The 11,288-nt window shown below is 59.0% G+C and overlaps 1 protein-coding gene across 4 annotated transcripts; it reads right to left on the bottom strand.

Moving 5' to 3' along the window:
* Positions 1-912: 912 nt before the first annotated feature.
* Positions 913-9,968, bottom strand: MATK (megakaryocyte-associated tyrosine kinase). 4 transcript variants are annotated; one of them, XM_037505073.2, is made up of 13 exons: positions 9,913-9,968; positions 6,193-6,252; positions 5,684-5,797; positions 5,484-5,599; positions 5,175-5,394; positions 4,664-4,757; positions 3,419-3,484; positions 2,583-2,682; positions 2,420-2,504; positions 2,235-2,308; positions 1,912-2,107; positions 1,447-1,533; positions 913-1,356 (listed from the first exon to the last, which is right to left on the bottom strand). In XM_037505073.2, exons 2-13 carry the CDS (start codon positions 6,199-6,201, stop codon positions 1,117-1,119), a joined length of 1,401 nt encoding a protein of 466 aa, XP_037360970.1. In that variant the 5' UTR covers positions 6,202-6,252; positions 9,913-9,968; the 3' UTR covers positions 913-1,116. The 4 variants fall into 4 exon arrangements, with proteins under 4 accessions (XP_037360970.1, XP_037360971.1, XP_037360969.1 ...); XM_037505074.2 differs by lacking the exon at positions 9,913-9,968 and adding an exon at positions 7,936-7,974; XM_037505072.2 differs by lacking the exon at positions 9,913-9,968 and adding an exon at positions 7,529-7,644.
* Between the last annotated feature and the right edge of the window lie 1,320 nt (positions 9,969-11,288).

Below are 11,288 nucleotides of genomic sequence, written 5' to 3' on the forward strand. Positions count from 1 at the left end.
GTGGGGTTTCAGGGAGCACCGCAGGAGGTCAGCATGACCTTGGGGCACTTCCGTTTCTCTAGCTCAGTGTTAGCCGTGGGAAGGGCTGCGGGTAGGATGGGGTCCGATTCCTTCCTCAGCTGGGCAGGGGTGCGGAGGGCTGGGGGGAGGGCCTGGGGGGAGCCCCTGTCCAGGCATCCTGTGGGCTGGCTGCAGGCATGTCACTTGAGAGGGGTGTTGCCAGGCCCGGCAGTAACTGAGTCCGGCCGTGTGCTCAGCACTTCACACGAGCATCACAGTCATCACACCCCCCACCGCCCCCGCCCCGGGACCATTGCCACCAAAGACACAGGGTCGCAGAGGAGGCTGCTGGGGCCGGGAAGGGGGTTTAGCACTGACATCCCCATCCCTGACTGCATAGCTATGGGGAGACAGGATTCGAAGGGAGGGGGGTTTGGCGGTTGCAAGCCTAGAACCTCTCCCTGCACCCCCACTGTGAGAGCAAACAGGAGGTGGGGCCTCAGGACAGGTACTTCCAGGCTGCCCCAATCACTGATTCAGTCCGTTAGGCCATGTAGGCGGGGCATATGTGGCCTCTGGGGATGCGCCCAGGAAGGACCCTCCTGCCCTCCCAGACACCTGTCCTAGTGACGAGGATGGGACCAGGTGGGAAAAGACCTGGACCTGCATGCCACTGGCACTCTCCCATGATCATGTGAGCTCAGAACCTTAGGAAGCCATAGGTGGGGTCCCCACCACGGACTAGGCACCCCCAGAGCACCACAATGAGGATGCCGGGAGTGAGGGCATATGAGTCCATGGGTGGCTGTGACCCCTGGCCAGAGGCACTCCCAGCTTGATCTCCGGGAACTGTATCCGGACCCCATGGAGTGAGAGGACGCTGAGGGTTGCAGAGAGACTCAGACACCCACAGTCCTTGAAACCAATCTTTATCCAAGTGTTAGCCCGATTCCTCCTGGGTCTGTGGGCTGCCCGGAGCTCCCTGAGGGCCTGCCTCTGCACCGTGAGCCAGGTGGACACTTGCTGGCCCTGACCCTTCTCAGGCCTGGCCCACGGCCCCACCCTGCGCCCCCCATTATTTTGGTCCTCTGGGGCACTGGGCCCCACTGGGCAGGGTCAGGGCTCCTGGCTTCGGGGTGAGATGGAGCCATCAGCATCCTGCCCCCCAACAGAGGCTGAGGCACCCGCACTTCGAAGTTCCCGGGCTAGCTTCTCAGCCAGTTTGCGGAAGGGTGGCCGGCGGGCAGGTTCAGCCTCCCAGCAGCTGCTCATGAGGGTGTGGATGGGGCCTGGGCAACCCTCAGGAGGCTCCATGCGGTACCCCTTCTCCACGGCCTCTGACACCTCCTTCAGTGACTGTGGGCAGAGGGCACAGTGGCGTGGGGTCAGGGTCACGGCCTCCAGACACACAGGGGACCCAGCACCTCTCCCCAGGACCCCACTCACCATCTTGGGGTATGGAGCCCGGCCATATGAGAAGACTTCCCATAGCAGCACCCCGAAACTCCAGACATCGGACTTACTGGAGAATTTCTGTCAGGCCCAAGATCAGGGTGAGGGCTTTTGTTTTAGCCCCTCCTTCCTCCAGAAAGTCCCAGTGGGTTGACCTACAATCTCTGGTCTCCTCCCGAGAGACTCCACTCCCTGAATCCCCCCAAACCAAGTGGATCCCAGACTCAGTGCAGGGAGAAAGTCCCCCTTTCTCTCCCTCAGTAATGAGCCAAAGTCTGTTTCAAAAATGGGGAAACCAAGGTCCAGACAGGGCTACCCAGGAAGAAGCTAGACGGGGGTTAAGAGGAACAATTACGGGCAGAGCCATTTCCTTTGGAGATTGACAGGCCAAGAGATGTGCCCCTGGGTCACACAGCAGGGGTGGGACTCCAAGGGCCCCGGTAGGGCAGAAGGGCTCACCCCATGTTTGAGAGCCTCAGGCGCTGTCCACTTAACTGGCAGCCGGCTGGAGTCCAGCCCCTTCCGCTCGGCTTTGGCCAGGCCGAAGTCGCTGACCTTGGCCACCAGGTCCTCAGAGACGAGGATGTTGCGGGCGGCCAGGTCTCTGTGCACGAGCTTTTTACTCTCCAGGTACTCCATGCCCTCGGCCACGTGCCTAGGGAGAGGGCGGGAACCAGATCTCAGGCCAACTCCCAAGGCCAGGCTCCGCCCTGCTCTGTGCCTCGGTTTTCCCTTCAGCTTGGAAAGCCCCCCTCCCACCACCCCCCAAGAGCCCCACTCACAAGGAAAACTGTAGAAGCTGGGGGGTGTTCACGAGGGCACGGCCCCGAGTGCGTAGAAAGTTCACCAGGTTGCCCTGTGGGGAGCAGTCATGGGAAGAGAATGGGGACTCAAGGCTCCTCAGCCCCTTTAACCCCACCCAAACCTCCCCCTCCAGGCCCTGCCCCATACTGGGCCCCACCCCCACCTTGCTCACGTGCTCCATGACAATGTACAGACCCTGGTGCAGGATCACACCCAGGAGACGCACCAGGTTCTTATGCTGCATCTTCCTGGGGGTAGGCAGGGGTGGGGTGAGGGCACGCCTGGACCCCGACCCCAGGATGCCCTATCCCCGTTCGGGGACTCACGTCATAACAGCAGTCTCGTCCAGGAAGGCCTGGGCAGTCACGTCGCACTTAATGTTCTTTACAGCCACCTTCTGCCCCAGGTACTCGCCCTGCAGGACGGCTGGGAGCAGGTGGAGTTGGGGATGGTGATCAGAGACCAGACACAGGGTCTGAACCCACTCACACCAACCCCCAGTTAGGCCCACACACCTGCGGTTCCCCAGCCCCAGAAACTCTAACCCCTACAAGCTCCAGCCCCCTGATTAAAGAGAATCAGTAAGCCAGGGGTCCTCAAACTCTGGCCGACACCCAATACGTTCACATGGGGGTTTCCACAAGGCCCATGAGCTCAGAATGGTGCTTATATTTTTAAATGGTCGAAAGAATAACAAAAGAAGTACATTTTGTACCACGTGAAAATTGCATGCAATTCAAATTCAGTGTCCATAAAGTTTTATTGGCACATGGCCACGCCCCTTCATTTACCTGTGGTCTGGGGCTGCTTCCTGCTGCAATGGCAGCCTATGAGATGTGACAGACTGTTTAGCCCACAAAGCCGGAACTACTTCTACTCCCATACTCATGAGAACCCGCCGCCTCAGGGAATGGCATGAAAACAGCGGGACCAGCATGTGAAGGAGGCGGGTGTGGCGGAATCCGGCTCACTCGCTGGGTGTCTGCCTGAGCTAATTCACTTCTCACGACTACTGCACTTAAGCCCTTTCACAGGGAAACAGGCTTGAAGGAGTCACAGCACAGCAAGTGGGTCTTCAACATGCGTGTGAATTCATCTCTATGTCTCCAACCTCAACACACCTTCCACCTCCCTTTGGCCCCTACCGCACACACCCACTCACCTCCAAACTCCCCCTCTCCAATCTGCGATCCCAGTGTCAAATGCTGCAGGTTCAGTAACCAGCCGGCTGTGGGGCGAGGACCCAATCAGAGCGGAATGGCTCCCCCAACCCCTCCCATCAGGGGCTCCACCTGGCAAGAGACTGGTGGTGTTTCCCACAGCGCCCAGCAGCGTGCTTGCATTCAGGTGGCTGTGGTTCCGGCAGTGGCCCAAAGACGAGTCTGACACAGGCCATTTCTGGTACCGGGGGGCATGGTGTCAAAAGCTACAGCGCCTGCCTGGGTTGACCTGAGTGACCAGGCATCTGCAGAGGGAGAAGACCTCTGCCTCCAAGAAAGGCCTGTGGGGCCCAGGGGCAGCGCAGCAAACCTTCAGGGCTGCGTGTCAGTCTGCTCCCTGGAGACCGTCTCTCCAAATACACAGTGGGTCTTCAACTTTAGTTTTGTCTCCAGTCATCCAGGGACACACACCGAGCAAAATATGTAGGAAACATGGTAAGGCCTCTGGAATCTTCCGTGCTCTAAATCATCTGTGCTCCGGGCCTCCCAGAACGCCCTCTCTCAAGAACTCCGTGATCCCCCCTCCTCTCTCCTCTAGTAGGTTCTGTAGGGCTCCTCCACTTCTCAAAGCCCCCCTCCAATCAGGAGTCCTTAGGTGTGATCACCTGGTAAGACCCGCCCGCACCAGGGCGCCATCCCCAAGGTGTCCAGATTTCCCATGTGACAAAAACAATAATCGAGTTCAAAAGGGGTGGCCAAGGCAGCAGGCATGTACTTTGGGCCCTGCGTATTGAATATCAGCACCCAGGGAGTGGAAAAACATCTAAGAATATACAGTGCGCAGAGGCAGGAGAGGAAATGAGGCACAGCCGCCATTTGAGAAAGGGGGAAACCTGCCCCCCGCTGGAAGGAGGTCGCTTGACGGGAGGACCTGCGGCCAGGCTGGGGTAGGGGTGGCCAGGGCCCGGGGGGGCCTGAGTGGCCTGAGGTTCAGGCCCAGGTTTCTGGCTCACGTGACCAGCTGGCCGACAGGGACACAGAAGAGGCAGCAGGTGTGGGAACCCACTCAACAGTGGGCCAGTCAGGGTCTGCGGGCACCCTCTGCCCAGCCGCAGGGCAGTCAGGTCTTCTGCCCGCACTGCCAGGCGCAGCAACATGCTTCGCTGATCTGTATTGGCTAAATCCCCGGGCCCGGGGTCCTGCCCCCCAAGTCTGGACTTAAGAGGTGGGAAAGGCCCCATCCCTACCCTTGGCCAGCTCCTCTTCTGCCGACTTGGTGCCCTGCTTCCTCTTGGGTTTCACGAGCCTGGTGCAGATGGCCCCCTTGTCCTTGCTGTAATGCTGTAAGGCGGGGCGGAGGTGGCCGTGAGCTCCACCCTAGGGTGCACGGAACCCCTGCATCCCGACCTCTTCCCAGGGGGTCTCTAGATGGGGTGGGAGGAAGCTGGGGGGAGGAGAGAGGGTTGGTTCCCAGGGACACCTTGGACTGGTTTCCATGGGAACCGGAAAGGATGCAGGCTAAGGAGGAAACAGGAAGATGGGGAGCTTCTCTGGATTGGTGTCAACTTGATGGTTTCTGGGGGGTCCCTGGAGGTAGAACCTGGGGGACCTGGAACCACTGAAGCCAGCCCCTTCCTTTCCACGTTGGGGAGTATGTGGTCCTGGGGGCCCTAGGCCTGTCCGGCTGCCAGGATGGGGAAGGGCTGGGTCCCCTCCATATCTGCACTGGGGAGCATGGGGCCCTGGGGTCGAACCCACCTCCACCATATCCATGAGGTTGCAGAAGCAGACAGCCTCGTCGATGGTGAGGTGGCCTTCGCGGTGCAGCACGCGATAGTGGATGACATCGCTGGCGAAGCTCACGCACAGCACGTAGTCACCCGGGTGCCGTGCAGACTCACGCACCAGGAACAGCCCGTCCTCAGGTGGCTGCAGCTGCTGCACCGCTTCCTGGCCGGAGATCTTCCCGTGGAACCACCTGTAGCCAGTGGAAGGTGGGCTGGGCTGGAGAGGCCCAGCTCTCCCACAGCCCACTGCAGGCCCCGCCCCCCTCGGCCCCCAACTCACGGCATGAGGCTGAGCTTCGGGTCTGCGGAGAGGGCCTCACGCTCCCTGAGTGCCCCAGCAGCCAGCAGCCCCTCCTGCCCGCTGTCGTGGTGCTTGGCGCGGTACCAGCTCTTGCTCTGCCAGGGTGGGAGCCAGGGCTGGGTGGGATGTCCTGGCAGGACCCTGTCCCCCAGGCACACCCAGTCCCCCGCCCCCCTCACCTCACAGGCCTCTAGGATGGTGACCACGTCGCCCTTGCGGAAGGCCAGCTCCCCTGGCTTGGGACGAGTGTGTTCACACTTGGTGATGCACTGGGTGCCTGGTGCCCAGCGCCTCTGGGGAGGGAAGGGGCAAAGGAAAGTGAGGGAGAAGCAGGAAGAAAGAGGGGCTCAAGGGGAAAGAGAAGACAGGAGTAAGCAAGGAATGGATTTGGAAAGGAACAGGCCAAAGGGACAGCGAAGTGAGAGACACTGAGTTGCAGGCAGAGAGAGCAGCAGAAAAGCAGCCAGAGGGGAGAGAGTGCGCGAGAAGGTCCGCATCACAGAAGGCCCAGGGCAGAGTCAGGAGGAAAGGGATGCAACACCAGAGATCCAGAAGACTGGGTAGACACGGGCCAGAAGGGGTGTGGGTCAGAAAGTACAGCCCCGCCCCCACCCAGAGGGTGCAGCTGAGGTCCCGTGGCTAAGTTTTGCTGAGGAAGGGCAAAGGGATGCCAGTCTGGGGTACTCACCGTGGGCATCCTGGCTGAGATGGGTGTGGGGTGCCAGACACGAAGGAAGCGAGGGCTCACCTGGGAAGGGAGCAGAGACCAGCTTGAGGGTCCAGAGTGAGCCAGCTTGGGACCCCGGGGTGGGGGCACTATTGCCCCTCCCAGCCCAGGCCTGGTGGAGGTGGCAGCCAGAGGGCATATCCAGGGAGGACCCAGGCGCTGGGGCAGTGCTTTTTACCCTCGAGAGTTCTTTAGCAGAGTCACAACCATGCAACTCCAGTGAGGAAACCACAGTGCCTCGACCAGCCATCTCTCCCAAAGAGAAATTGAGGCACAAGGCTAGCAAAGAGCAAGTGGCCACAGACTGAGGAGTGAGCACTTGGCTCAGGCACCAGCAATCTGCACAGAGAGTGGGGAGCTTGGTGCCACCTGATCGAGCCTGGTTCCTCTTTTCTGGGAAGTAGGCAGGGTCAAAGAGGAAACTAAGAATGATTCAAGGTCATTCCCTATTATCTCTGACCCTAGGGTGGGGCAGGGGCGGGGTCAAGGCAGCCTAGCTGGGTGGTACCTTTGGCCTGGGTGCCTCTGGCTGCCCCCTGAGCCTCTCTGATCCCCGCAATCCAACCCAGGGCCGACACACAGTCCCTCACTGCTACTGGAAAGAGGGGTACTTTTCCAACCTCTGCCTTCCCCATCAACCCCACCACAGGTGGCTGGGCAGGGTGGGGGGGAGGAGGGAGGACATTCTCAGCCCCTCCAGCATGCACCTCCCATAAACCCCCGACCCCACGTGTACTCACATGCATGCTGGTCCATGTACACACGAGCACACACAGAAACACACAGAGCTTGGACAGAGGTGGACACAGGTACCCACAGGCACGCCAGTATGAGGCAAAGATGCATTCACCTAAAGATAGGTGCGCGCGCAAGCACACACACACGCACACACACACACACACAGAGGCTCGGACCACCAGAAACGTGTGTACCTGTCGCCCTGAACACAGACCCACACTTGAACACCTGGGCACTAGACGCTGGGCCACCCCGGCAAGCAGAGCAACACGCAGGGCCCTGCACAAGCATCTCGGCCACCCGAGCACATTCCTCCACGTGGACGCGCGGGTACACACAGCCGGGGGGCTAACATCCGCACACCCGCACCCAGAAAAATACCCCCCACCCGGCGCCTGATAGCTTCCAACCAGCCCCCGCCCCAGCCGCGTACCGCCGAGCGCCCGGAACGCGCACACTAGCACGCACACCGGCCCCTCCCGAGCACGCCCGGCCCCCGCTCCGAGAGGCCCCCCTAGTGTCCCGCGGTCTCTACCCTTACCCCGTCAGCCGCGCTCACCTGTTCAGGGGACGCCACTGGGCCGCGCCCCGCGCCCGCCCCCAGGAGGGCCCCCGCGCACCGGCTGCGCACCCCGAGGCGGCCACGGCTGCACAACTTGGAGCAAGTTGCTCCGTTTCCTCATTTTGGGGGGGTGGTGGCGGACTGGGGTGGGGGAGCAGGAGGCGCTAAGGCCTGGGAGGCCCCAACGGGTCCTAGCGCCGGCCGCACTGCGGTCGCTCTGCGCGCGGCGCCGCTGGCAGCCCCTCCCGATTCCACCTCCACGGCCCCTGCGAACCCCGCGCGGCCCGGGCGGGGGCTGGCGGCGCTCTCCGGCTCCACGCTGGTTGCTTGGCCGCGCGCCGCGGGGCGCGCACCCCCGCCCACCCCGGGAAGCAGAGGCTTTGGAGCCTGGAGTGGGTGCGTACTTGGGGTGCAAGGGTGAAGGGAGAAGTGAGCCGCTCATTCACGGAGGTAAGCAAGTCTCAGAGCCTCTTCTGACTCTGCGATTCCAACGCTGGAAATGACCTCCTGAGCCCCGGCGGGGAGGGGCACGGGTATCGTTTCACTACCTGCTGCAGCAGAGCTGCTGGCACCAGGCACAGAAAGCACTCAAAAATGTCAAAGCCTGTCAGTGTCCTGTCCTCATCCTCAGCACTAAGGGAAAACTGGGGCAACAGAAAAGAAATCACATGGAACTGGAGGCCTCCAGGTGGAGCAGCCTTCCTTGGAGAGTGGCCCTGGGCCCCTCCGGAGGCCCACCCACCTGCCCAGAGGCAGGTGCTGCCCCACTCAGGCTCAGGGGCACCTCTGTAGGAGGGTGGGCAGTAGACAAGGCTGCACCCTGGGCCTGGCCTCAGCGATTCTCCATGAAGGTCATGGCTCTTCTCAGGAAGGTGATGGGTCACCGGGCCGGGATAGACGGCCTGGGTCCCGCATTTAATCCTCTATTACCCTAAAGGCCTTAGAGCCATGACTTCTGGGAACAGAGCACCAGTTATAATTACAGAATATCCCAGTATGGAATATCATGCAACAAAAACTAGAAAACTGTAGTGAGATGCTAAAATCACCCACTGCAGAAAGCAACCACCAGGATGTGACGCCACACAAAGTGCCATCCATTCACGCCACATGGGCCTGGATAAACTGGTGGAAAGTTCTGAAGGGGATGCCAGCGGGCATTGGATTATCTGGGGTGAGGGGAGCCGGAAGGAAGGGGAGGGGAGAGGGCATCTTTCCTCGCAGGGGTGGATCCTGAGCAGTGAGGGCTCTTGAGCAGTGGTGGCTTTTGCAGGGAGGATGCCCCAGGAGGATTCCTGCTCAGCAGGACTGTGCTCCGTGATTCTGGCTATGGGATAGTCTCAGGGGTGGCCCTCCACTTTGTAGCTACAGACTTTGCTTTGGCCCCAGGGGCCAACCATATATGGCCAATCTTATCCCTTGCCTGAAATAGAAACACAGTGTCAAAATAGCCACAGCGGAAACCCAAAGGCATCATTACATTCTCACCCAGAGACTGGTGGTTGGGGGCCCCATGAGGACCTGCCTGCCTTCTCTCTCTTCGATAAGGACTTGAGTCAGTGCTTAAGACACCCTTGCATGGACACTTTCTTTGTGATGCAGCTAGAGATGAGGCGGGTTGAAATGGGTCAGCTTTCTCCTGAGGATGGATGATAGTGTCTCTGTAACACTTACATGCCCCAAGAACCCCGGGGTTCTTGTGCCCTGTCACAGAAGGGGTGACTAGAAGCAGCAAAGGTGTGCAGACTGGAAAAGGACAGATTTCAGGAGCCAGTGTTAGGTGCCTGCGTCACCAAGGGTTGGCCTGGGGTGCTGGGAGCCCCCCAGATGTGGCATGGAGCACTGAGCTGGGCCTGACTCTAAGAAGGTAGATGACTCTAAGAGGGTAGATTTGAGTTAATCGTCAAAGTCACACAAGGGGTGAGCTCCCTGTCACCAGAGCACCCAAAACTTGGTCATTTTTATTCACTATGACTCAAGGGCTCTTCTAGTTCCCAAAGGTGGCAACTGGAGCTAGGGCGTCTCTTCCCCCTTATGCTTTGCTGTCACGTGGGACTCCCAGACTTCCCCTGGCTCCTTGTTCTCCATATTTCTGTCCTGTTGAATGGATTCCGTACATTCACTGAATTCTAGAAATTCTCTGACCCTCAGGCTACCTTCCTGGTGCCAGGTGGGGACACCGAAACCCCTGGCCTCCTTTTTGCCCTCAGTTTTTGTCCTTGCTACCATCCCCCCTCTACCAAGGGGTGGAAGTGTTGCTATGATCTGCCCCTGCTCTAGAAGAACCCCCCACCCCGAGCGCCCCACTGCAGGAGAGAGCCTAAAGCATTCAGCCTGGCATCTCGTGTGCTTCACATGCAGCCTCCAACTGGCCTTCTCACCGTGTCTCCTTCCTGGTGGGCAGAGTGGTGCTGGGCTGCAGGAGCGCAACTCCTGTGCGGGGCTCATCCTCCCATGCCTATCTCAGCTGGCACCGCTCTTGGGAAGTCTTCTTGGATGCTCCTCTCCTTCTCCTCCTGTGCCCTGAAAAGAAGCCCCACTGGAGGCCCCAGCACTATGGTCTCACTGTGTGATGGGCATGGACCTGAAACTGGTGGCAGAACCCATTGACCTACCTGAGAAGGAGGGCAACCTGGAGAGAGCAGCCAAGAAAGACGGAATCTTTAGGAATAATTCAAATACTTGGATCCAGTCACGCCTGGGGTTCATGCTCTGGAAGTCAGTCTTTGCTTCTCTGCCATTGCTACCAGGTGGGCTCCTAATACTGAAAGCAGGGTACAGAAATGAACAGACTCTACGAGGTGGAACTGGTGAATCAGATCAGATCGCCTTAACTAACCCTAGCTAGGAAGAGGGATCTTTTGGGTATCCCTTTCCACGAACTGCTTGACCTGCCTTCCATCTACTGGATCCCATGGCAAGACCAGAAGCCTACGTGCCAGAGTCACACAGATGACAGGGACTAAATGTTAGGCCTGTGGACTCCTCCTGTAAACTTCTCAAAGGTAAGGCGTCTTTCTTGTTCTCTTACTTATACGGTGGAGAGCCACTGTAGGCAAGCAACAAAGGCAGTCAGATGACGGGGATTGATGCAATGAACGCACCAGGCACGTTACACAAATGGGAGACCTGAGGTGCTAGAGGCTTGCATTAGACAGAAAGTAACACTCTCCAAGGGAGGCAATCCCGGGCAGTGTCAGCTACCCAGGCTCCTGCCATCTATCTTGTTGCTCTGCTCTGGCACTTTCACCTTTAAATCTAAAATGGTTGCCTGGATTGTAGCAATCCCACCTACATTCCAGCCATTTGGAAGCATGAAGTTGGCAGAAAAGAGGGCTCCTCTTCCCTTTAGGGACTCTCCCTGTAAGAGGCCCTTGACACTTTCAATTCACACCACTGGGCAGAACTTGAACACGTAGCTAAACCCAGAAGCTGGGAAATGTCTTCACACCAGGTGTCAAGGACAAGCAGGAGGCGGGATCACTGGTCGGCCCCTCTAAGCTCGCAGGTGTACTCCCACTTCAGGAATCTTTGCATGAACTGTGACCTCTACCTGGGACTCTTCCCCAGATACAGCCAATGTTCCAGTAACCGCACAGAACATTTTCACCTTCTGATGCTCCACCCACTCTCCCCTGGTAGCTCTGGGAAACTATTATCCACACCAACCTTGTATTTCATTTGTTTGTTTACTGGCTACATCCTATCCAGACTGTCAGGAACCCTAGAGCAGGGATTTCGGTTGGTGACATTCATT

This window comes from Talpa occidentalis, unplaced genomic scaffold (assembly GCF_014898055.3).
Source record: "Talpa occidentalis isolate TD23 unplaced genomic scaffold, MPIMG_talOcc4v2.1 talOcc4.12, whole genome shotgun sequence".
NCBI lineage: Eukaryota > Metazoa > Chordata > Mammalia > Eulipotyphla > Talpidae > Talpa > Talpa occidentalis.